The 24,909-nt window shown below is 43.5% G+C and overlaps 1 protein-coding gene across 3 annotated transcripts in view; it reads left to right on the top strand.

The window, feature by feature from the left end:
- PDE9A (phosphodiesterase 9A) overlaps positions 1–20,735 on the top strand; it is a gene marked incomplete at both ends in the record, with an annotated part of 49,011 nt that extends 28,276 nt beyond the window's left edge. For all 3 annotated transcript variants that reach the window (XM_082305150.1, XM_082305149.1, XM_082305148.1), the window contains 11 exons: positions 3,943–4,024; positions 6,361–6,435; positions 9,544–9,630; positions 12,772–12,876; positions 14,027–14,109; positions 14,991–15,147; positions 16,332–16,445; positions 17,114–17,218; positions 18,694–18,822; positions 19,012–19,107; positions 20,685–20,735. In XM_082305150.1, the coding sequence (XP_082161276.1) occupies positions 3,943–4,024; positions 6,361–6,435; positions 9,544–9,630; positions 12,772–12,876; positions 14,027–14,109; positions 14,991–15,147; positions 16,332–16,445; positions 17,114–17,218; positions 18,694–18,822; positions 19,012–19,107; positions 20,685–20,735 (1,084 nt within the window). The remainder of the gene's footprint in view (positions 1–3,942; positions 4,025–6,360; positions 6,436–9,543; positions 9,631–12,771; positions 12,877–14,026; positions 14,110–14,990; positions 15,148–16,331; positions 16,446–17,113; positions 17,219–18,693; positions 18,823–19,011; positions 19,108–20,684) is intronic.
- Positions 20,736–24,909: the final 4,174 nt, after the last annotated feature.

The following is a 24,909-nucleotide window of genomic DNA, read 5'->3' as shown; positions in this document are numbered from 1 at the left end:
ACCTTCTGGGCTTGGAAGTAAAGGAGCAAGGAAACCAATAACCATTAAGTGGCTTTAATTTAACATTTGAAGATCTATAGCCACTCATCTGTTAAAATAGCTCAGGCTGCGGGAATAGAGAAAAAGGTCTTGCAACGGAGAGTTATTTTTCACCATACAGAATGGGAATTCTTCATCCAGATTTACTAGGAGAGAGGGAGAGGGAAAAGAACTTCTGTAAAGTGCGGTGTTTGGTAGGGAACCAGCTAACGCTCGAATCAGCTCCAATATATTCTGGGAAAGTGTCAAATAAATATGTAGGAGCTCTTCTAATTATGATCTCATGCTATTATAAAACACCCATTTCAATTTCAACAAGAAATTGGGAATTTACTTTCTAATTCAAGGGCTCACTGTGATCGTGAAGTTTGGTTTCACTGTAATTAAAACTACAGCAGAAAATTGCATTTTGTACGGTACGCGGTCTCAGCTGGAAAGTTTGCCCCCTGTGTCACTGAAATACCCCACTAGGACAAACAAATCATCACTGTGAGATTATGAGCACTTCTGGGAAGGTTGCTGAAAAGGGATATACTGTGTTGGTCAAAGTGTGGGTGAAGGGGATTTTTCTCAGCAAATATAACAATACTATCTTGACAGCCTCTCTCTTTTTCTTCATTTGAGGTTAAATTCCCTGACCCTTAATCAAAGCTATTTCCTATTGAGGGCAATGGGGGATTTGCTAAAAGAATTAGGCTTTATAATCACTCACTTTCATAAATTTTGCTATCCAGATATGTCAGGAGGCACAGTGTTAATACATTCCTATTAAGTCTAAGGCCAAATTCACCTGTCATACTAGCATAAATGCAGAGTAACATTATTAACTTCAGATCTGCTCCAGATTTATACCAGTAGGATGAATTGCAGTTTGCCCTGGGGCTTGCATCATTTCTTGTTCAGGTGTGAGGAATTTTCATTAGAAAAATCAGAGCTCAGACTGGCAGCACATGCAAAAACACATATGCTGATTTGCGCCAGGTGTGACGTGAATAACGTGTGTGCCCGTGCATGTGTCTTCACTTTTCCTCGACTGTTGTGGGGAGCTGGGAGAGCGGCATTTATGAGTGCAGTGACGCATGGGCAGATAGAGAATTAAAATCAAAAAAAAGAAGTTATGGCAACTTCAAGTTCACCCTGTTGCTGTCACACACATCAGGAAGTACGAGACTGTCCCAGCAGCAGCCGTGACGCATTCCCGTCCCAGACCTTGTCACCTTACAATCTATATTTTGTAGTATAAACAGCAATCTGTTAACAAGAAAAACAGGAATGGGGCGTGCTGCATCTGCCCAATGCAGCCAGCTCCAGCTGAGGTGGAGTCTTTGCGGAAGGCTTCAAGTGGGATATTACGGCCACCAAAAGCCAGAGACCAGCATGGAGTGTGATGCTGGAAGGCTGTGGTAAAAATGGGTTCGGTGCTCGGCAGCAGGTAGTGCTGGGCACAGACACCCAAGCTAGCTTGCTCTCAGCTTGCACTGCATAGCTGCTTTAGCTGAAGCAGGAGCTTTACTCGCTCTGCTCGACATCACTTTGCGCTGTATCGATGTGGCAGCTACCTGTCACAGTTCTTTTTGGTTGCCTTGAGCTGGGTCTTCCTCCTCCTGGCTGCACAAAAGCTCCTCCTCCTTGCACAAAATTCTGCCCATGATTATCTGTACCCTAAGGGTTTGGGTCTCAAAGCAGCAGCTAGATGTGGCCGGGTTCAGCGTATAACCAGCGTATAACTCTTTTTGCTATAAGAGTGAGGAGATGATGCTCCTTGGTGGCTGGCCATTAAGAGGGACCCCATCGGGAGCTGCTGAGGAATGAGCCGTGCTTCCCTATTCCTGAGCAACCACGGCTCTGCAGGAGCCATGCCACTAGCCCACGGCGACCCCAGCCTGGGGGTGCTGCACTCCAGAGAGGCCGAGCAAGCTCTTTCCCATTGATGTGAGATACGTGCATGCTGGGGATGGGGACAGAGGCACCCCAGGGCAAATGGAAATGGGTTTGCTCCTATTTAGACTTGTCATCCCTTGTGCAATGTCATTTGCTAGATAATGCATTACAGTTGCAATTAGAGCTCACATCTAAATTTAATTATATAAGTATGTGTGAGTGTGTATATTCCTGCAATAATATCACAGTGTACACAGCTGTATTCTTGTATGTTTACATATTCTTACGTTTGCTGTTACATTACCAAATGACAGAGTAAGGATGAACAGCTAAGTTTATAACAGTAATCACGCACAGTGAATTTTGCATCTCTCCCCATCAGAAGAGCAAAGCAGCCCCACTCGCATCCCCTCAAATTGCTTTTTTTGCTAGTCTGCTTTTTGCGTTCACCACTGGCAGATGCTAATAACATTATAGTGTCATTTAAAATCATGATCATTTGCAGACACAGTTTTACATTTGCAAAGGTCTGATGCATCCTGGCTCCGGTGCGTTCCCCAGTGTGGTAGGATGAAGGCTTCCGATGTCTTACTACAGCTGGGAATTACAGATAGTTGGCTGACCCTCAGTTAACCCTGGCAGCCGGTTCCAATTAGAGCAAGGACTGCCCCAATCTCACTATTTTTATCCTACTAATACCCCTCACAGTGGGGTATTTTTTTTTTTTTTTTGAGCTGTTTTGAGGAAACAGCTTTAGAAACAATTACGACAGCTCGTCACCAGCTGAGAATCCCCTTAAGCAGGGTGGGAAAAGGCAGATGGTTGAAGCCAGCTGACCACCATGAACCGTAAGATGACATAACTTTCTCAGGATTCAGACACTACCATCAGAAATGATAGCAGACATCAATGTTAAGAGGAGAAAATAAAAAAGACCGTGACCGATTCCCAACAGAAAAGAGAAGCACTAAAAAGCGACACGATACAGAATACGTGAAATAATTTTAAAAGGGACAAATGAAGTTAATGGAATACTTTGGTTGGCTTCTTTGAGGGGTTTCTTTTAGTTTCATTTGGCAGGAGGCTTTAAAAATGAGAAAGGATAATCCAAATGTTAGGACTACAGGGATAAATGCAAAATGCAAGCAGATCAACATCACATGAGAGTTATTAAACTCCATGTGACCAGCTACCTGGGAAACACGTATTGAATTAAAGTATCACGATTGCCATGGGTGATACCACAGAGCTCTTAGTTTTATTGTGCCCCCTGTGGCTGTAAGGCAAGAAACCGCTCTCGCGCTGCAATGCAGCAACCTAGATGTTCTGCAGAGGCTGTAAGGCTGGTGTGCACCTCCTGCCATCATAGTCATCTGCTCAGGTGGGATAGCATCAGCTTGGCTATTGCACAGGCAGAGGAAGAAAGAGTAGATAGCTGCCAGTGCGTGCTGGTGTTAATAACTGGGCAAGGGTTAATTACCTGTAATTACTGACAGCAGCTCCCTTCCTCCAGAACCAAGCAGACTGTCTGCTGAGCTGTGTCTCACTGCTGTTGTCCCGCCTGAAGGTCAGCAGGCAAGATGGTCATGCCATCCAAATGGATGGTCTCACCCGAGCTTTTACCAAGGCCTGGAGCTGGGTTGCACTAAGCCATGGGCTCAGTGGGTGCCTGCACTAAACAACTATGCCTGCCACAGACAGCAAGCTGCTCGCTGAACGGAAAGTTACTTGGTTTAAATAGAAGTGATTGGGTATCCATGGATACTTTTCTGAAGACAGATGCTCTTTGCTTGAATTCAAATAGATGGAGAATGGGTGACAGGGGTGTTGCACAAGGGGAGAAAATCCTAAAGAGGATCACACTTCTAAAACATTTGAGCAACACTGCATTAGAAAGGGAGAGGTTGGGCGGTGGGGTAATTCTCCCAGTGATACCTACTGAGAGACCAGAGGACTTCTGGCATTTTTCAAGGCACTGCGGTTTTGTTGCCACAACGTTAAGCACTGAATATTTCATTTCAGGATTAACTGTCCCTGCAAGTACAGCTTTTTGGATGAAAACAAGAGGCCGACTCCCAGGCGGGATGTACCATCCTACCCAAAGGTACCACGCAATGTTTGCCCTTTCCAGAATCCTACCACGCGTTTCCATCCTGACAAGTGCTGGTTTACAGTGCATGATTCCCTAGCCATCTACCTCCTGGTTATTCTAAACCCAGAGCCTGATCCAAAATCCCTGAAAGCCGATGGAAAAACCTGTCATTGCCTGCAGTGACTTAAAGTTGGATCCTCAGTAGTCTTTAATACTTGAAAGCTCATTAGTGTTTGAAATGTTAATGAACATTTTACATTCGTCAACATTTAGTGCTCTTTTGTCTAGTTATATTTGTTTATTCTCCATGCTCGTAGCAAACAATCAAAAATGGCCTATAATGTTGTACTGTAATTGAAAATAGTGCCGCTGCCTGTTTTCTCCTAATGGATTATTTTTTAATTTAAAAAGTAATTTATGGAGATGCTTCACCTAGGGAAACAAAGAGAAAATGCGACATTGGATTCTCTCCAGAATGATTCATTGTCCCTGTGAAAATGAGTTAGTGTATTTGCTAGAGAAAACAGTAATGCTTGAAGAAAAATGTCTACTGGGCAAGTACAATCCACAGTGATGAATGAGGCTGAAACCATGAAGCACACAGGATCTTTGGTCCTAGCACCAACATTCTTTGCCCACAGGAATTATTCAAAGCTACCAGGTTATACCTGCTCAGTGCCCAGCTCACACCTTGACAAAACACCAGCTCACACACGTGCAAATCATAGTTTAACAGTGAGCATTTGCCTGCACACATTAAAGCTGGCTGAACCACTCTCAAATTCACTTGGTCCGGTGTGATGCAGGTGTATGATATGCACATGCATCCTGATATATTTGTCTTCAGGGCCTTACAGAGCAACAAATCATAAGTTCTGCTGTTTATTCTGCTCTGCCTAGAAAAAGTGACCTCTAGGTCTCTGAAGCAGACATCATGAGACTTACATTTTTTTTAATTAATTTTTGCCCAAGAGGCTTGTGCTCCTGATGCTAACACATGTTTTCACAAAACATATCAGTTCTAAAAATTATTTTTTTCCCTTGATAAATATCTATGTCAGATCAACCTTTGATCTACTGCTATGATATTAGGATCTTGAATTAACAACAAGTGCAACGAAGAGTTGTACTGCTTGACTGCAGAGTAAACTGGTAGTCTGTGTTGTTCCTAGACCAAAGCTCATAGGAGTTTTGGTTTCAGAAGTTTGGGTTCTGTTTGACAGATTTGAAAAATGTGTTATCAGTTGTCAAGTGCTGGATTTGTCCAATATCAGTGAGGCCAGGAAGTGATGAATACAGTGAAAGAAGATGTCATTACAAAACTGTTATCAAATAACAAATCTGTACTGCTAATTCACAGATTTCTTGCAGAATGTCATATTAAATGTACATTATATAGGCAAATGCAAAAATCATTGCCTTCTCAAGAAGCAAAATTAATCTTCGGTGTTATTCTTCTTTGGATTAAGTATCAACAATTTGATGGCACATACAATTTCATTCACCTGCTCGGTACACTAAGCCCAAACTAATTAGAGACAGCCATGGTAAATGGGCCAATTAAAGCTACAAGGTTTTTGTGTCCCAGAAAGACTCTGATCAATAGAGTCTCAAAAATATGATTCGGTAGAGTCCAGATCTCTCCTGGTCTTTTAACCCTCCACATTCCTTTTTTTTTTCATTTTGTATAAAAATCATAACTGGCCAATGAGCTTGATTTTGTTTTAAGCCTCCAAGCATAACGACAAAACATCACTTGAATCTTGCAGGCTGAAAACCAATTTGAAAATGTGGGCATTCTTGAAAAAATACTCAAAATGAGAGTATAAATCATCTGAAAGTAAATATATCATACCCACCAGCTAATTTAACGCTGTAAGCATAGGCACTTCACACCACTCAGCCATGACTGGCTGCACTGAATGTCTGCAGGCAGCAGAAGCAGTGCAGCCAGGGATGAATCTGTGCCCTGCACCCTTTACATCCCCGTGCTGGATCTACCTGCAACCCCGTCCGTACCACCTCCCTTTTCTCCCAAACCCTCCACCTCCCTGCTCCCTAAGGATCTCCACCCATCAGCAGCCTGCCAGCTGGTGCCGTGGCAGGCAGCGAGCTGCCTGGGGGCTTGCTGCTCACCAGGTGTGGGCATCCTGGAGTGACCATGAGCAGCTGGTGGGGCGGGAAAGAAGAGTTGGGCAGGCAGAGGGAGAGGTCAGTTGCTCTGTCCTTGGGAAATACTACTAAACCCCACGTGAATGGGACCCCAGGAGTCCCAGGGACATGCCGACAGCAGGTCCCATGCTAGGGCTGGGGACCCTCATTTACACTGACTGCCTTTTTGTCTGCAGTACATGCTGTCCCAGGAGACCATAGAAGCACTTCGGAAACCAACCTTTGATGTCTGGCTGTGGGAGCCCAACGAGGTAAGGATGCCATGTTAGCTGGGTTAGCACTCTTTCTGGGAGCCAACAAGGCCAGAAGAGCCATTTGAGATGGTCTGCAGGGTTTTTCCCCTTTTCTGCCCCTCAATCTCTATCTTTTTTTTTATTTTCATATCACACCAGAATACAGTACTTTTTCCCTACAGATGCTAGATAGATTATGCTGATTATCATAACCTGATCCCTCTATATTTTTTCTTTAATCTCTTCCTAGTAACGTCCCACAACAACCAGTGCACTATCTTTGCTGCCACATGAGTTCTCTCATGCCATTTTATCTGAACAAATCAATCCCTAGTAAAGTGTATGCTTAAGCACATCATCAATAACTCCGCTCAAATCAATGGAGCTGTGTGCTGCTGTGTGAAGCCAGGCAGAGGTGCATGCATTGATTCACAGCCTTTTAGGCAAGGATTTTTCTGCAGTGTATTCTGAAGAGGTTGCAAAGCTGCATGCATAGCCTATTAGTATTTTCTTATTGCTTCATTTTCTTATTTTCCTTGTTGCTCTTAGTATTATTCTTTGTTCGTCACTGGCATTGCAGAAGGTTCTGGAAGGCCCATGTGTAAACCTCTGCAGAAACATGAAGGAGAAGGATTCTTCTGTAACGGACAGTTTATAATATAATGTAAAACTAGATTAAGCAAATCTTACCTAGGAAAAATGTAAGGAAGGGCAGGACTAAACTAGGGTTTTAGTGTTGGGTTTTTCCCATGGGCAGGATTGGGTAGTTCTAGCAGCACCACCAGCAGCAATCACCTTAATTACTTTCTCAATCAGCTGCTGTGCATACAAGAGTCATTCTGGCTCAGCACCTGTAGATCAACATGACAAGGAAAAATACCCCATACCGCACCCACAGGAACAGCATATTCCCTTCAGGATATTTCATCTGGCTGGTAGAATAACAGAAGGACTCTCTGATGGCTTTAGGTCCATCTCCCATTCACAGAGGCTGGCAGAGCTTCCTTGTGCGGTCTGCGCCAACCTGAGGCTAGTGCTCTGCAGTTACTGCTCCCTCTCCAGCCCCTTTTCCCTGTACCATGGCCACAGAACTGCTCAGGCAAAATGGCTTGCCCCCAGCTTTTGAATGTCTGTCAGGTCTTTACAGCAAGAGAGAATTACGACCTGCCAGGTGGACCATAACACTGTTGGCTCATTGTTGTTCTGACTATTAAGAAAGAATAGGGAGAGACAAAAACCATTATCCATGGATTCTTGTGTGCTGAGGCATAGTATTTTAGCACAGTAACTCATTCAGTATACTAGGAAACACTATATGGGGGCATGAACGAGGCTAACAAGAGGGTGTGGAGATTAGACATGCCCTGCAAGGAGGAGTGCTGCTCAGAAATAAGATACCAAACAAGCTCTAGTGAGCTGAGCACCATATGGGTTTATCTCACCCTTTTAGCTCTGGTTCATGTTTACAGAGAATATTTCAATTCTGTCAATGCTTATTTAGCAGTGAGCGTTTGCCCGCATGCTCAATGTGGGGCAGGCAGGTTATAAACCGTAATCTTCTGTAAGAAAATTAATAATGTGCTCTGTAGCATCTCAGTAAACAGAGCTATGCAGCAAGCTTGCATTATCTTTCTCAAATGCCCACTCACTTTCAAGCCTCAAGAGAGTCCAATATTCAAGCTTTTGCTGTTGACCACAAAAGCTAAAAATGAAAACTGAGATTCTCATGTGTTCAGGGACAAAAGCTTGAGGACCCTGCCACTCACCCAAAGCTCTCTTGGCAACAGCTGGAGGGAGATAGGCATTTCTGAGGGTAATTCAGCCCTTCTGGATCAACTTCATTGTCTCGGAATTGTCTTTTCTGAAACTACTGCAAAATATATATTCTACCTCAGGGATTAGGGACTAGGAATAAGACAAGGTAGTCTACAGCAAAATCTGTCTATGTGATCTGAGCACAATTCAGCTTGTGACATTGTCCCTCAAGTCTCGCAGGAAAGTCTCTTTCATCCTGTTTGGATGACTCAAAACCAGCTCCCTTGTTACTGCATGAACTATGTATATTCCCTGGATAAATATAAGGTTTCAGTAGATGAAATCATTCTTCTGGAGAGTTTTTAAGAGCCTAAATAACAGAAACCTAACTAAAAATGTCTCCAAGGCCATATTTGTGACATTGCACTCATCATGTTAAAACCCCTGGATCAGTCTACAGTCTAAAAACTGCATCTGCTAATATAATGGCTACATTTCATCCCCTGTAGATTTTGCCTTCAGAAATGGGAATGCAGATACATGAACTCCTGAAAGTCTCTCCATTTCTGACTGGTGACAGCTGCTATGTGCCCAGACACATCAGATTATCAATACTCTTCTTTTGCAATATTTTCATACCCAGAAGATTAATCAGGAGTGGTAGTGCTAAACTATCTGCATCCCCCTTCCTACCTCAGAGCAGATGTTGTCTCAAAAGAGCAGCCTGCCTTTGCATTTCAGCTATTGGGATTCATAGTTAGTTTACAGGAGTGGATGGTCACAAACCTGCTGCAATTTTGTAGGCTTATAATGGGAGATCTTTGGTTAAACAAGAAATCAGAGTTAAGATAGTGGAGTTAGGAACTCATGAGACGTCATAAAGAAAGAAGATATTGTCACGTATCTAGAATGCATGTTTCTTTAAGGATCACTTATTTTCTGCTGTCATTTTCTATACAGTTAGGGCCTGATCCATTTCTGTACAGCTAAGGCCTTTGGAGCCAGTGGAAAAACTCCCGCTGATTTCATTGAGCATTAGAATATATCCCAGATGAATTAGAAAAACGGCAATACTTTTTTGTGAGAAGGAATTGCTATGATACGCCTGAATCACAATTACTAAAGAGAGCCGGTGACATTCAAAGCCCTGCTCAAAACCTATGAAGTCAACAGCAATCTGTCTACTTCAAAAAGCTTTCAGAACCTCTCTTGCACTGGCTTTAATCATGCAATCTTTGAGCATCTTTCTTTCATCTTAACAAGAGGGCTCTGCAATTATTCGATGCTTGCAAGGAGGAAATTCACTCTGCAATGTATCGTAAAGCAAAGTGATATTTACCAAGCCAATAACCTATCTGTTCCTGGCTGCAGATGCTGAGTTGTTTGGAACATATGTACCATGACCTTGGGTTGGTAAAAGACTTCAACATCAATCCTATCACGTTAAAGAGGTGGTTGGTAAGTATTTCGAATTCCTGATATTTGCAATTTTTCAAATTCAAAACTCAATAAACAAAACGTTTAGCCATGGAATTAACTTGACTCACATGAGTAATCCCACTGAAAGCAGTCAATCTATACAAATTCTTGAAATTTAAGTACTTCAGCAAATGTTTGCATTCTTGTGGTAAAAGATGACATTTTTAAAACTGTTTTACATTTGGTTGCTGAGCTTTCTATTACTGAAAGCAGTTCATTTCTGGTGAATGCTCTTGGTAGCTACTGCACGTGGAGACAAGATGGCTGTCTTCAGATATGGCCAAAAAACGCCAGTATGTGCAATAATCATTACATGTCACAGGGAGTAAAAATGCAAGGCAGGAAGGAAAAGGAATTGCTGAGAAGTTAAATAACTTTCTTTGCCTAGGTCTTTAATGTTGAGAATGTTGCAGAGATGCAAGTCATGATAAAGATGAGATCATACCAAAACTAAGATGTCTAAAGAAGAAACACTGGAGTATTTAAAAATCAATAACTTTTCAGATCCAAGGGAGAGCATAAGAAAGAATTTGCTAAAAAGCTGAAGAATATATTGGCTTTCTCAGAAAAACCCATCATGTTCCTAGAGGACCGTAGAACAGTAAATATTTTACCTAGTGCTTAAAAAGGATCTAGGGATACCCTGAAGAGTTATGGTTAGAAAAACTTCTATCTCTACCTGACAAATTGATTGAAATAATAACTAAAAACATCATGATGTGAAGTTCATTATACAGATGTTTCATGTGATTCTTGTAGCAAAGAATTATATCTCACTAATCTCTTCTAATAACCTGAAGAGTATGGACAGAATAGAAGGAACTGTTTTACATGATTGATGTAGACTCCCAGGAAGGCCTGAACAAATTCCACAAATTCAGAAGGTAGCTAGAAAACACAAAGCAAAACACTGGATTCATCATATCATGAAGTATAGCAAGAGCAAAAAGCACCTGGGCACCAGCGTACGCAGGGCAGTGACTATCACAGCTTGGCGTGCCGCTGCCGGCTGAAGCTAACATGGCATTAGGCTGATCAGAGACTGGAATAAGGGATAAAATGGACCGATGTTAACGACGTATCCATAGAAGGCATAAGGCTTACCTAGAATTTATGCCTAGGACTGGTTAAGTCTCTTTAGAAAAATGGTATGACTACATTAAAGGAGATGTAAAAAATGATCGAGACCTGGGAAATCTCTCCCTGAAGAAGGCAGATGAAAAGCTCAGTATTGTTGACCTTAGAAAGCAGCTGAACAGAAGGGGTGGGACGAAACCCAATACAATCAAGGCTAGCACGGAGTAGATAAACCAGAAGACTTCCTCCTCTTGTCTCACAGTCTGAAAACATGGGAAACAAGGTGATACGTCAACACACATCAACATGTCACCCACACATGCAGGCAGCTCCCTGTTAGCTTGTATCTCCCAAGTGATTTGTTACCACTAGCATTTAACACAGCCTCGTTCTGAACAGCGAGGGGAGTTTATTACGTATTTTCTACAAAGGGTAGAAATTCTACAGGGTGAGATTTTCTTTCTTAAACTCTAGCTTTGCAAAAAGAAAGATGATTAAAAAAAGCCCTGAGGACTCTGCTTCAAACTGTGATGCTTCCCCAGGCACAGTATGGGCACCAGTTTGAACTTAAGTGGGTGAGAAAAAGCCACCTCATGCACATGCTTGCTTTCTTGCTCCCACATCCACTGGCTACAGAAATGTTCCAGAAAGGGGAGGAAAGGATGACTAATACAACCCAGTCACTCCAGCCCTTCAGTGCTCTGAGTCAGGAGTCCCCTGGGATGCTCTGGGCTCCACTGCTGGATGTATACATTACATCCATGCAGTGTTGTGCAGTGCCTGGGCATGACCACGGTGTCCATGTGGAGGCTGTGAGATACTGCCCACCACCTGCGAGCCTGGCTGTCAAACATGTTATGCCATTAGTTATTCATTTTAAAATAGCGTAATGTATTTCTAAAGTCCTTGCTGCAGAATAATCTGAACAGCTTTTGCAATGAAGCCCCCAAATATTGAATAAGCATTGAAAACCCACAGTTCTCTTGACCTCATCCAGAGCTTTGAGGCTTCCTAGAATTCAGGTCCCAGGTTGAAGGGTCTGATCCTGATGAGGCTTGAGGACTCTTGAAGTAAATTCACTATTTAGCTGGAGAAGGGGACACGAATTCCGCCCATTCATTAATTCAGGCTCAGTAATTGAAGCATGTGCATAAGGGCTCCCTAGGGTCCAGGCTGTGGAGGATTCACCAGAAGGGGTCCAGCAGTGCTGCTGATGCCTGGCTGTTTTGTGCAGGACAGGATACCAAAGGCTATCCAGTGCATTGGAAAAATGACTGTGGCATGTGTTAACCAGCTGTGCCAGCTTCACTCATCTAGCCCGGCTGACAGTAGCGAGCACACATGGGAAGACAAGCTTTAGCTTGCATTTGTAATGAGGGCACATAGCCAGGATCTGTAGAAAGTTAAAACACACAAAAATCAGTCCCATGTGCCTATATGGCTAAATCTCTCCCATGCTGCCTAGCGTAGGAAAGCCACACAGGTATGCTAGTGCATGTACATTCACATCTTCACTTTGCCAAGCAACACATCCCGAAGTGCCACCTCTGAGCATTTGCAAATGAAATAACAACTACATTTCAGCCTTGAGGATTTCAAAGCTGCAATTTGCATTCAGTGAGAGAGGGGAATGGGGATGTACTTTGAGTTCTTTACATACCCCAAAGTCACTGTTTAACCACCGCACAGTTTGAAATACAAATTCAGGATGAGAGCACAGAGTCCTGTCTCAAGACTGAGATGCACTTGCAGCCGTGCTGGGATGTTTACCCATTGCTAGCTGGTATGAGAGAGAAGCTGCTATGAGCTTTACCTGCTGACAAATTCTGGAAAGGCAGTAATCTCTCACCCTGCCCCAGGAAAACAGACAGTGTCAGAGGGCCTTGTGCTGTCACTCTGTCCTAGCAGAAAATAATACTGGGCTCCATAGGACTCCTGTAGGGATATGCAGTGCTTCCAGGGAGGCTGGGAAGCATGTGTAATCATGTTTTTATAAAGAAAGAGCTCTCCTGTCTCTGACTGCTTCATTCCCTCTCTCTGCAGCTGTGTATTCATGACAATTACAGAAACAACCCCTTTCATAATTTCCGGCACTGCTTCTGCGTGACCCAGATGATGTACAGCATGATCTCGCTCTGCAGCCTCCAGGTATGCCCCCCGCCTCAATAGTATCACTCCATTTCCATCATGGGACACATGTTTGTCCACTGAGCACCACGACACCTGTGACACTTTTCTTGCAGAACAGGCCACCAGCTTGCTAGCAAGCGATAAGCTTTGCAGTAGCTGCACTTGTTCAGTCCCTGGGGAGAGGAGGAGAGGTGTTGCATTTCCACCTCTGTCTGCCTGCTCAGCCATTCTGTCCCAGTCCCCAAGCATCTACACAGCTTTCTGAGGCTGCTGGGAAGACACTTTCACCTCCTGGGTATCCCCAATTTGTACACTGAAGATCTTTTGACACTCTGGTAGCATGAAACACCTATGAATCAGATCCAAAAGCTTACTGAATTATGGTCTGTGGATATGGTCTTCGTCCGTGACGCAAAATGTTCCCACAAAAGGTTTTCTCCAAATATGTGCTTGCACCTGGGTGAGCTACTGCAAATAATACCTTGCATGTACTGTATGCAAGATTCATATTTGACCTGTACTTTGTCCAAAACTATAGGCATCATTTATTTTCATTGACTGGATAACCTGTCTATATAGATTCATTTCATTTCTGTACAAACCAGATTTTATTCAGTTTAAAAACCCCTTTCTTCTCCATAGTTAAACATCTCAGTTACTGGCCTAAGTCTATTTTCTTGTCAGTAAGAGTATGAAGAAAAACTTGCTTTAATGGAAGTTCATCCTATTCAGAAGCTATGGGAACGCAACACTTTTAATTTTTCTCACTCCTTTCATAACTTCAGTTAATGCAGAATGCAATGGCAACTAAGCTATGTTCCAGCCCTCCCTTAACTAATCAGGATGCTGGAATGACTTGTAAGCGACTGTACTAATATCTCAGTGCTTTTATATGATCTTTGCAGTAATAGCAAGTTTCAAGCAAATTGCCTCCTCTGAGCTGCTGCTATTTAATGCAACAAAGGCAAATCTGAGTCATTTTTATTGGAAAGGAAGGCAGAATTCTCTTTCTTGACTGAAGTAAATTGATCTATGGAAAGATACTTTGTTTTGCTCAGATTTGCATTTCTCTAAAAAGTAAATGTGGGTGGTTTTTTCACTTCTTTTCATTTATGGGGATAGGGGAAGTAGAAATCATAATACTACATTAATATTTCGTATTTTACAGGAGAAATTTTCCCAAATTGACATCTTAATTCTCATGACTGCAGCAGTATGCCATGACTTGGACCATCCGGGCTATAACAATACGTAAGTCTGTCTCTTGCTTTGTCTTCCCTTAAAATTTATTGGGAAGGTAATACCAGCTGGCATTTTTGGTAGATCAGCTTTTCCTTCTCACAGCTTGAGCTGGCCACGACCTTCCCCCAAGGCCCTGCTGTTCACTCACACGTGGGCCAAGGCAGAGCTTCATGCAGAAAACTCAGGTCTGGGTTGGGGTTGCCAGCTGTCCTTGGCTCAGTAAGGAAAATGATTTTTCAGATTTCTGTTCCAACACTTTCCCCCACTCCTGAGAAAACACGGTAAAATGTTTTATGGCTGAGAGAGAGGCCATAAATTATTATAGCTCCATTGACTGAAATGGAATAATTACACTAAAATGCAAAGGGTGATTTAACTTACGTATTATTTCATAATTATAAATCATGAAGTGCATGTTATTCTATTTATTATCATGTGAGAAAATTAGAATTGTTGACCCATGGACACATTTGTGTTCATGTATGTGTGTGTGAAAAAGAGAGTGAGAGAATCTAATTTATTTGTAGCCATTCATTAAATAAGGGCAGAACCCAATTCTGACTTGGATCAGTGAGAACCTCTCCATTGACAGTAGTGGGGGTTGAATGAAGCCCAGGCAATTCCTTCTGTGTTTGTTCTGTGTCATTTTAAGCTACAGAGACTTGGCAAAATTTAAAAAAAAAAAAAAAACACTTACAGGGGAATAGTGCCTGAGATTATATTAAAGTAATATCTATCTTCTCTAAAAATATGATTTAGTATTAACAATCAAAAAACAAACGGCAGCTAATTGAATAAGTATTGAAAAGAATGTAAATAAAAGTAAGCAGCATGGTTTAGAGCAGCTGGTGTGTGTCTGCAGGAGTTCTCATTGTTTTTCTTCACATCAGCTATCAGATAAATGCACGAACTGAGCTTGCAGTACGCTACAATGACATCTCCCCACTGGAGAACCACCACTGTGCTGTGGCTTTCCAGATCATTTCCCAGCCAGAATACAACATTTTCTCCAATGTCGACCAGGACCAATTCAAACAGATAAGACAGGTATGAATGCTGCTCCCATCTGTGTCATACAAACTGTTCCTGAAGATGTAAGCACGCGCAGACTTCCCTGCTGTACAATGATGTGAGTGAATCATTCTCCCCAGAGAGCAGGACTGAAAAAGCCCCTCACACTGGAAGGATCCAAGAGGGATTCTTGGAAAATTTCCACAGCAGCACTCCCTGGAATGTCTTGCTGAGAAATAATGAGTACATCCTGACTATTAAAGCCGACGACATTTTGGGGGGTAGATATTTATATTATTGAAGGAACCAATTAGCTCTGACTGGGAAAGGATTAAGCGCTCATGGCAGAAGTTTATGCTTTAAGAGAACACTGTAGTAATTTTAGGATGGGCTTCAAAATGGGGAAAGATTTACAGCAGCAGAGCACTTGTACTGTTGGAGGATGCTCTAGTGGACTGGGAGTCATCACAGTTATCTCTTGAGACAGTAAACAATGCTAGAATTCCCATTAGAGCACTAAGGGCCAAAATTCTGTCTTAGTTTCCACGTTGTATCTTCCTTACACACCAGATGAAAAAGCAGACCAATGTAAGGGCTCAGATATCAGTCTGGTTTGAGTGATTCTGCCAGTGCATGGGAAGCAGGCATGGGTCCAAAATGGATAGATCTGTATGAAAACCTGCAAATTTAAATTAACATTTTCCCATCATAAACTCTGCCTAGCAAGAGGATACAGAGCTCCTAACACATTGGCTGCGTCTGGGTATTTCAAAGCCCTTAATCCAAGGAGGATGAGCACAGAGGGCATCCACATCTACTGATCTTTGTCTCTTCCTAGGGCCACTGAGAGTCAGCAGCAAAACCTATAGCGCTCTCCAAGGAGCCAAAAGCAAATCTTGGCAAACAGAGCATGACTTTTAACATCCTGTTGTACAGTTTCTTTTTCCACAATTAGTCAGTCAGAAAGGAAAAACCTCAATGCCTCTAGAATATCGCACCAGTGTTACGGATTGATCCAACCATGATCTTCATTTGCCATGAACTCTTTATAACCCTCTTCCAGTTTGCTTGGCAGTTTCAAGTCAGAAATTTCGCCTTTCAGTGTTAAAAATGTAATGCATCTGAGGCTTTTTGTGTGTAAGAAAGACCCGACTTTGCTCTGCAATAGTAGACATTGTAAAGAACGTCAAGTTAATACATATACATATTTTCTTTGCTAGGGGATAATTACGTTAATCCTGGCTACAGACATGGCGAGACACGCAGAAATACTGGACTCTTTCAAGGAAAAAATGGAAAATTTTGATTACTCAAATGAAGAACACATGACCTGTGTAAGGAGGTTTTGTAGATTATTATTTTTCTGTGCATGGTGTGAAAGCTTGTAGCTTAACATTCGTTTAAAAACCAAGATTCGATATACATTATCAAAAACAAATCCTTCCTACATCCTCTGCCCCACCAAAAAGAATTAAAATTTGGAAGTGCTCTATATAAAATAGATTATTCCAGCTTTAGAAATCCTGGAGTCCCATCAAGAAAAAAAAAAGTATATTTACTCTGTCAGGATACAAATTCTTATTGTCCATTACTGTGGGGCAAAAAGTATCCACAAGAGTACAAACTCTAGTCTCCTCTACTTCCTAATCCAGTTGTCTTTGACGTCCAGGGAAGCCTCTCCCCAGCTGCCACTGAGTGCTCCTCAACTTCATGTTTATTTGTGGCTGCAGCTCTTCATGCAGCGGATAAGCACAGGTCCCAGTGTGGCACATCCCAGTGCTACAGACAGGGAAACTGAGGCAGAGAGGGGACAAGTGATTTACACAGGGTAACTGAGCAAGTGGAAAAGAACCCAGATCATTTACGACCTCTGATTTAATCCTAAAACTGTCCTTTCTGTTTGAAAACATTGCCTCCCATTGCATTGTAAAGACACAGGTTTTGGATGGGGGAAAAAGGGCTGGCATTAAGACTGCAGTATTAAAGTATTATCCTCTTTCAGCTGAAGATGGTACTGATAAAATGCTGTGATATCTCCAATGAAGTCCGCCCGATGGAAGTAGCGGAGCCCTGGGTAGATTGCTTACTAGAGGAATATTTTATGCAGGTAAGAACGAGGGAGAGACGCAGTTGCACAAACTGCTGCTCTTCCTGAGTCCCACCTCAGCTACAGGTGCTCTGCTGTCTGACAGCCCAGTCTAGCTCTAGGATGGAAAGGCATCTTTTTTACAGAAAGTGGGAGAAGGCTGTCAGCAGGAAAAGCTGTTCAGAAAGCAAGTGAATGCAATTGACTGTAATTTGCAGATGAATGACAATAGCAACCTAGAAATCCTAATGCTAGCAGGCTGAAGCTTGTTCACTGTAAAGTGGCTGCCTTGCGAGTTCACTTGACATATAAATGATTTTTGAGCCAAAAGGGCAAAAGCAGTGACAAAAGAAAGTTATCAAGTAAATGATATCAAATATCACACAGGAACTAGTTTAGATAATTTTCACTATGTGTGAACATTTGCCTAAAGAGAAAGCAATTTGCCGAGGCGTGCAAAGTCAGACTTTACGCTCCCCAGGCCATTGCTCCTCACTGGATTCCCAGCCAGACACAGTTTCTGACTGCTTAAAAAAGGATCCCTGGAAGAGCAGCCTTCAGCTGTCTCCGGCACACAGCTCCCGAGCAGCATGTACATGCTGCAGCAGTGGGATCTCAAGAGACACATAGCTGCAGTGCTCTGAGGAGGAGATGCCAGAGCTTTCCTGTGTGTTTTGTCTATACCTTGATAGGGTGCATGCTGAGGAGGGCTTCTCACAAGAGACAGACACCTCGGATGATGTGTCAGAAACACTCCTCGCTCACTGCATCTGCAGCTTTTCACTCAAATTGCATTCTCATCTGTGTGCCTTACTGTTTTGGCCACCCAGCAAGAGCGCTATGTGCTGAAAGATCCAATAACTGAGAAATAAAGTCTGCTACAGGGTATCTTCTCTGCACGCACAACCTGTGACCTCCTTGCACATGAACCCCCATAGAAACAGTGAGTTATGTGGTCAAGTAGGCAGCTTGGTAAACCTGTCGCGGTCAATGGAACTGTTCTCCATTGACCCAGCTAGCCAGAAATAGTTTTAATCATCGGTAAAGAAGGATATGTAATTTCTGGTTGAATACCCAAAAATAATCACTCTCTGGAGAATGATGAGGAAATCAAAGACCTATTCCTTCTCTTCTAGAGCAGCAAAAACCATTACCATCTTTCTGAATGCTCAGAAATAATTTCCCTCACAAGTCCTATGGGTTTGCAAAGGGAACCAGGTGGCCTCATCGTCCTGTAAGCCTGGAGGTGAACGCTTTCATGCCAGTACTCTGCGGACGTAAAAGAACAGAGTTCTCTTTATTCAGACGCTTGCTCTCAACAAAGCAGGATACATTGGCCCGAGGGAAGCATATTGCTATTCTGTGCTGTCTTCAGACACCACTGAGATCTGTATCTGAAGGCCACTGCTCTTTAGCTAGTGATCTACTTGGTACATCACTCTCCTCACAGGCTTCTAGCCAAGATTAAATATTTGTTAACTCTGGCTTTGTTCCAGAGCGACCGAGAAAAATCTGAGGGGCTTCCAGTGGCACCATTCATGGACCGCGATAAAGTGACCAAGCCGACAGCACAGATCGGCTTCCTGAAGTTCGTTCTCATCCCCATGTTTGAAACAGTAACAAAGGTAAGTCACCCAAGGCCAGGAGCAGGAGCGGGGGCGTGCAGAGCTTCAGCGTTTGCTCCGGCAGGTGTTTAGTTAGCCAGGGAAATGGGGATGTACAGTTCACACCCTGTCTTTCGCCCCATTTCTAGCGTGTACAAGTTAATGAATACAAAAGGAAAAGTTGATATTCTCTCTCTTGTTTTCACCTAGCTATTCCCAGAAGTGGAGGAGGTGATGCTCCAACCCCTTTGGGAATCCAGGGACCACTATGAGGAATTAAAACAGATAGATGATGCTATGAAAGAGGTAAGCACTAAATATCTCTTTGATAAAGCAAACGTTATCATTTAATAAGTCAAACATTATAATGTAATAGCAGCTTAATTCTGAAAAAGTAGGAATGCTTATGGCATAATCATAATCATGAGAAACACATTCATTAGACCTGGCTGAAGAAAGGTGTGTACCATGAGCAGAAAGTGTGCACAAGAGCGTGCTCTTGCAGAGTCGACCAGGCACCACGCAAGTACAGCCATGGGAAGGGAGCCGCTTGCAAGAGAGAGACCTCAAGGCAAAACCCAGAGATAACCACCTGAGGGGAGTGTGTTAGCTAACACCTCTTCCTGGAGGGAGCTGGAAATTTATTTTCTGGGAAGAAACTTCCACTCACGTGTTGATCATCAAGGATGTGCTTGAAATTTTATGAGGAATTGCCCTCTAATACACAGCACCCAGTAGGATTAAACACACAACCAATGAAGCCATTTTATGGCCCAGGCTGGGTGGGGACTTCCCATTTTGTCCCTCATTTTGACATGTAAGGCTTAGGGGAGGTAGGATATACATGTAACTGCATTTGCTTGTCTCTGACCACATCGGCATTGCCTCAGGAGCCTGACAGGGTGGAGACCCAGGCCAGACCCCGGGAGCGGTTGCCCCATGCCCGCAGGGCAGCAGCCGGCGTGCTGGCCCGGCTCCCGCAGTGCCCTGCAGCCTGTGACACTGGGCCTGCACGCCTTCCTTGCACGGCTCTTCCAGTGCTTCTTTTCCCTGCCAAGGCAGATGACAAAACCAGCCCAAATGGCATTGCAGTGTAAGGGTTTTCTGATATGAACAAATTTATCATGTAGACAGAATACTATCGGTCACTCTGTCATCAAAATAAACTGGGAAGTACCCTGGAGCACTACTTGTGCTGATATTGTTTGATATGTTGGAAATGGAGGTTCATTCACTTGATCATCCTTGGCTGGATAAGGGGAAGAGTAGCTTTTTGGTGTAGCTCCTACCCCTTCTCCCAAGTGCTTTGGAGGAAAAGCGCCTCAGCAGCACAAATACTAAGGCTGGTTGATCAAAGAGCACATGCTTTGACGGAACTAAGTTATAAAGGAGAAGAAAGTCTTTTAGACATTTTTCAGTTTAGAGTGGAGCATTTCTCAAAGGAGGGAAGAACTCAAATATGACTGCCAGACTTTCTGGGTTCTATTCATCATTCAAATTGAGCTGAGATTTTACTTCTGGTTTACAGAAGCTGTCAAACCAGAAATTTTATACAAACTGATGGAGCTTTAATGATGGTGTATTGGCACAAGAGGTCTTAGGAAAATAGGAGCTGCCTGAATTCAGAAATATCCTGAAACAAGAGGAGTTAGTTAATAATCCTAGAGCCTAGCATGGCAGATGATGAGAAACTGTTTACTCAGGACATACATCCAGAGCTGTTTGGATTAAACGGTGCCTGTGATATACCATGCTGCTGCCTATTATTTCCCAAGAAATGTTGCACATGCCTTGTGGAGACACGAGCGTTCGGCTCACAGCAGCAGAGGAAAGCGGCAGTGTATGAGTCGGGGGTATTAATCCTGCTTTGCTCTTCATTTCAGTTGCAGAAAAAGAAAAGTGAAAGTTTGACCACTGGCGGTACCGAAAAGTGAGACGAAAAAGACTTCGAGCAAAACATAAGCCCTAAGGTTATTCTGTTTTCGAGAAATACTGTATTTGCCAGACAGACATGGTGGCTACGTCAAAATCCAACTGGGACGATGTACGCAGAGAGGTGGCAGGCACGGATGCCCTGCCTGCCTGTCTGCCTGCCCAGGTGCCTTGTCTACAGCCTGCAGCCTGCTCCTACTGGCGCTGCCTCCATCGGGCGCCAAGGGCCCCCCTCACTCCGGCATGCCCACCGCAGCCCCCTGGGCAGGACCTCCCCTGCGGACATTGCACAGGTTGCAGCATGGCTCAGATCTGCAGCAGATTTGCCTTTTGGGTGACCACGCTGACCACAGTCTGTAGAGACAAAGTGGAGTTTAGCTAAGGAGCCTTTTCTGGAAAATGATCCACTGGCATCCAAAAACAAAAGAAAAAGTTTTTTTAGTCAACATACTATATATATGTGTACAGCAGTATGCTAATTCCAGCATAGCTTAACAGATGCTTATATTCTGACAGGGGTCCTGGCATATATTTTTTTTTGCCTAGTAGGCCCTAATGACACATTTCTCTGCATTATTCTCTGAATTTTATAGTGTTCACAGTACATTCAGAAGCCCAGCACAGTGGGTTCAATTTTTTTTGTTTTCTACACTAGAAAAAATCAGAAGAAACCTTAGTGCAGGTTCGCTTCGTGGCCTGGTACAGCTAGACATCACAGGATCCTTCAGCATGAGCAAAGAAGGTAGCACAAAGCTGAAACCACTGTGCAAGCACATTTTTATCCTGGTGGATGCAAAAAGAAACAACAAGAAAAACCTTCAAAGATGTACAGATTTTTTTTTTAACTTTTAAACTGATCTGCTAAATAATATATTCTTCTACAGAAATGGGTGTTGTGCTTGTTTTCTTTTGCATATGTGTTCTCATGAGAACTGTGTCTGTTCCTAAAGGCAAATGCTTTCATAATAAATACAAGGTAAGGGGCTGTAAAGGAGAGGAGAGGGTTGGTTCTCCTTAAGAGGAGAAGCTTTACAAACATTTTTTGTGGTATACTTGCATCATAAGCGCAATACCGAAAGAGCTTCACTTCCCTCGGTGACTCTGTAAAGGTTGGGAGCCGAGCTCTGCCCGGAGTTGCAGTCATGCAAACAGACAGCAGGCAATGCTGTGATCGACTCCTGTGCGCCGCCTCGCCAAAGGGGGGGCCGGCAGAAATTCCCCTTCCTTGTGCCCATGAGAGGTGAGCCGCGGCCACGCTGCCCACCTGCTGCTGGCTTCTCCCACTGGGGAAAGGTCGCCCTCCCTGGGGGTTTCAGCAGACAGGATCAGTTCCTATCACGGCATGGCTGCTGCGACCAGGGATTCGCTTGCACCCTGGCTTGCTGGCATTCCCCCCCCAGCAGCCGTAGGCATGCAGCCGGCGAGCATCATGCGTGTTGCACCAATCCTCTTTGGCTCAGTTCCCGAGGCTGCCCCATCAACTTTGCTAGCTGTGTTAGCAATAAGGGTAACACTAGTGCTGTGCCTCTGCAAAGTCCAAAGCCGCATGCGTTGTCTCAGCTTGTTTTTCTAGACGAGATGAGCAGGCGGGGGCCAATCTTTCTCCCCATGACCCAGGAAATCCCTTAGGAAGCTCAGCCTCTCTGGCAGGTACCTAGTACCAAGCTCACCTCTGAACAACAAACCCAGCCTCCTGCTCTGGAAATTCAGATTTATTCTCCTGTTGTTTCTGCACATTAATTCTGAGCTTAAGTCTTGTTTCTCCCCCAGTGCCATTTCCCATGTTTGGTCTCTTTCTTTTGCACAAAACTGCATTACGTCAGCTACTCTCCAGTGCCTCAGGGAGATCAATATTACCTTGAAACACCCATCCCTCTACCCTGTTCCTGCTTGCGCATTTCCAGAGACCCAGGACAGGCCCACAGCTAGTTCTCTCTGCTGGTGCCTCTTTCTGCCCAAGCTGCCTTCTCCTTTAAACAGCTTTTTGTGTGTGTGGTTTTGGGCTTTCTGCTGCAAACTGGATAAGGGTCTGATCCCTGGATTTGAACAGTCCTGGGGGACCCCAAGGGAGATGGGAAGATCCAAGCACAGGGTCAGCTCCAAGCTACGCAGACATCTTCATGAATGGATGAACTGAATGCTAGTTTAGATTAACCTCAAACTTTTGACGCTTCGAAGTTGGATCTGAATTATGTGGTTTGGGCCTTTTTTCCGTACTAAATCTTATAATCTAAAGTACATCGTGACCCAGATTGTTCTGCTGTGGAATTCTTCACTTCTTTTTCACAAGTAAATCAAATTTACCATCTCCACTCAAGCGGATTTCCGTCACAAATCAGCTCCCAAAGCAGATGAGCTGTGCAGAAGCTGTAAACAATTGCTTAGGATATGCCAAGTCCTGCACTGAGCTAGTTACATTAGATGAGAAAACCTGCTGTAGGAACTTGACTGCACCCTCCTCCCACTACAACTGTTGAAGAGTTAGATCCTGATAGGAAGTTTTGCTTCAGTTGGAAGGATTTTCTCAAACCGTAAACCCTAACCCAACAAGTATTTATGCATGCGTTTAACCCCCACAAGCCCAGTCACGGACCCTGGTGTACAGCAGCTACCTGCATAGTGCAGGCTCCTTAGCTTTCTCTAATCAAAGTGCATGGGAGTTTGAGAGTCGATGGCCCTCGATGCTTGTTTTGGCTCCATCATTTTTAAGAGCAACCTGAAAACTGTTTACTGGAGAGAGATGATCAGAAGATGTTGGTGAAATCCCGCTGACTTTATTGGAGCTGCATCAGAAACGCAGAGAAGGGAATGCAACCCTTCCTCAGGGCTGCACTAGTGACTGTCAGGAGGCTGTAACGCACTGTGCGGCTTATTGAAAGAACAGGCAACATCCAGGCTGCTATTCATAGACAGCTGTAAAAAAGACCACATGCAATCACAACCAGCTATTGGTATAAATGGGAATACCACAGCATTTTTTAATCTCATTTGCCTTTGTAATATTAGATTTCTAAGAGACAATCCTCCCAACATATGTTTAACCAGGGGGAATGCAAGGCATTCTCTCATAATTCTAGTTTCTTATACTTTTTCCATAATATTTGATGCTGTGATTCATATGCAAATTAACAGAGTCGAGAATCTTGGCAATCAGCCCATTAAAATGTCACACAGTTTCAGGATGACATTTTAAAACTACACTTAGCATGAAAATGAAGTTTTTTGAGGCAGCCAGACAGATGTCTCAAGTGTGATTTAATCTTTTCTCTCCCTAATCCAATGAATAAAGAGTGAATATTATATCTCAGTGTTGTTGTTTCAGCTTACGGTAGGTGCCTTACAAAGAACTTTCTATGATCTGTGGCGTGCATCTTTTCAGCATCATGACGGTGCCACATGCATCCCAGCGTTACACTGCTGCTCCCATACCTGTGTTCAAAGATGAACATGAAACAGGTTATAACTATTCCATGCCACTTAGCTTGGAAAATTAACAATGAGCCCTGGGATTTTACTTCTTATTTTTTTAAAACTATGAGATCCCACAGCCCCATACTCACCTCATTTTTTAGTGTGGCTTTCATAATCGGACCAAACTAAGGCTGTAGCGTAACTGCATGTCTTGGGAAGGAAACAGCTTTTTAAAAATGGGAATACCCCCACAGCAGCCAATTTGCAATGAAAATTTAGTGTGTGTTAAATACATGGATTATGTAATGCCAAAGAAGTATCTGTACATGGAAATTGTTAATCTCAGTGCTGCCTCTGAGCAGCAATAATAACAGCATCTGTTCCATATGGGAGCAAAGCAGAGTGCTGGTGTGGAGTATGAGCCCATCAAGAGAAGCGCTGGCAAGCAGCATTCAATTTTCCTGTTTAACAGTGGGCTTGTCCTCCAAATTGGCCCTTCTATCTGGAAACATCTTCCCAGCATTTCTCCCCGTATTTACACCTTTCCCACACTATCATCTTGATTTCCCTGTGGCAAGGCAGGGCATAAAACACAGCAGCATGCCTGTTAGTGACAAGGAGCGCTCAGCCCCAGCCTGCAGGAAGGATGTCTGTGAAAGGACAGCTCTGATGTCCGGCCACCCAGCTGCTGCTCTGACTTCCAGTGTGAAAAACTTACTTTCCAAGAGGTTGCTCTGGAATCAGGCACATCCCAGCTCCAGGCTC

Source organism: Platalea leucorodia, assembly GCF_965183815.1.
Source record: "Platalea leucorodia genome assembly, chromosome: 2".
NCBI lineage: Eukaryota > Metazoa > Chordata > Aves > Pelecaniformes > Threskiornithidae > Platalea > Platalea leucorodia.
The sequence above is the reverse complement of the archived record's forward strand: the minus strand, read 5'-3'. Positions and strand labels throughout refer to the sequence as shown.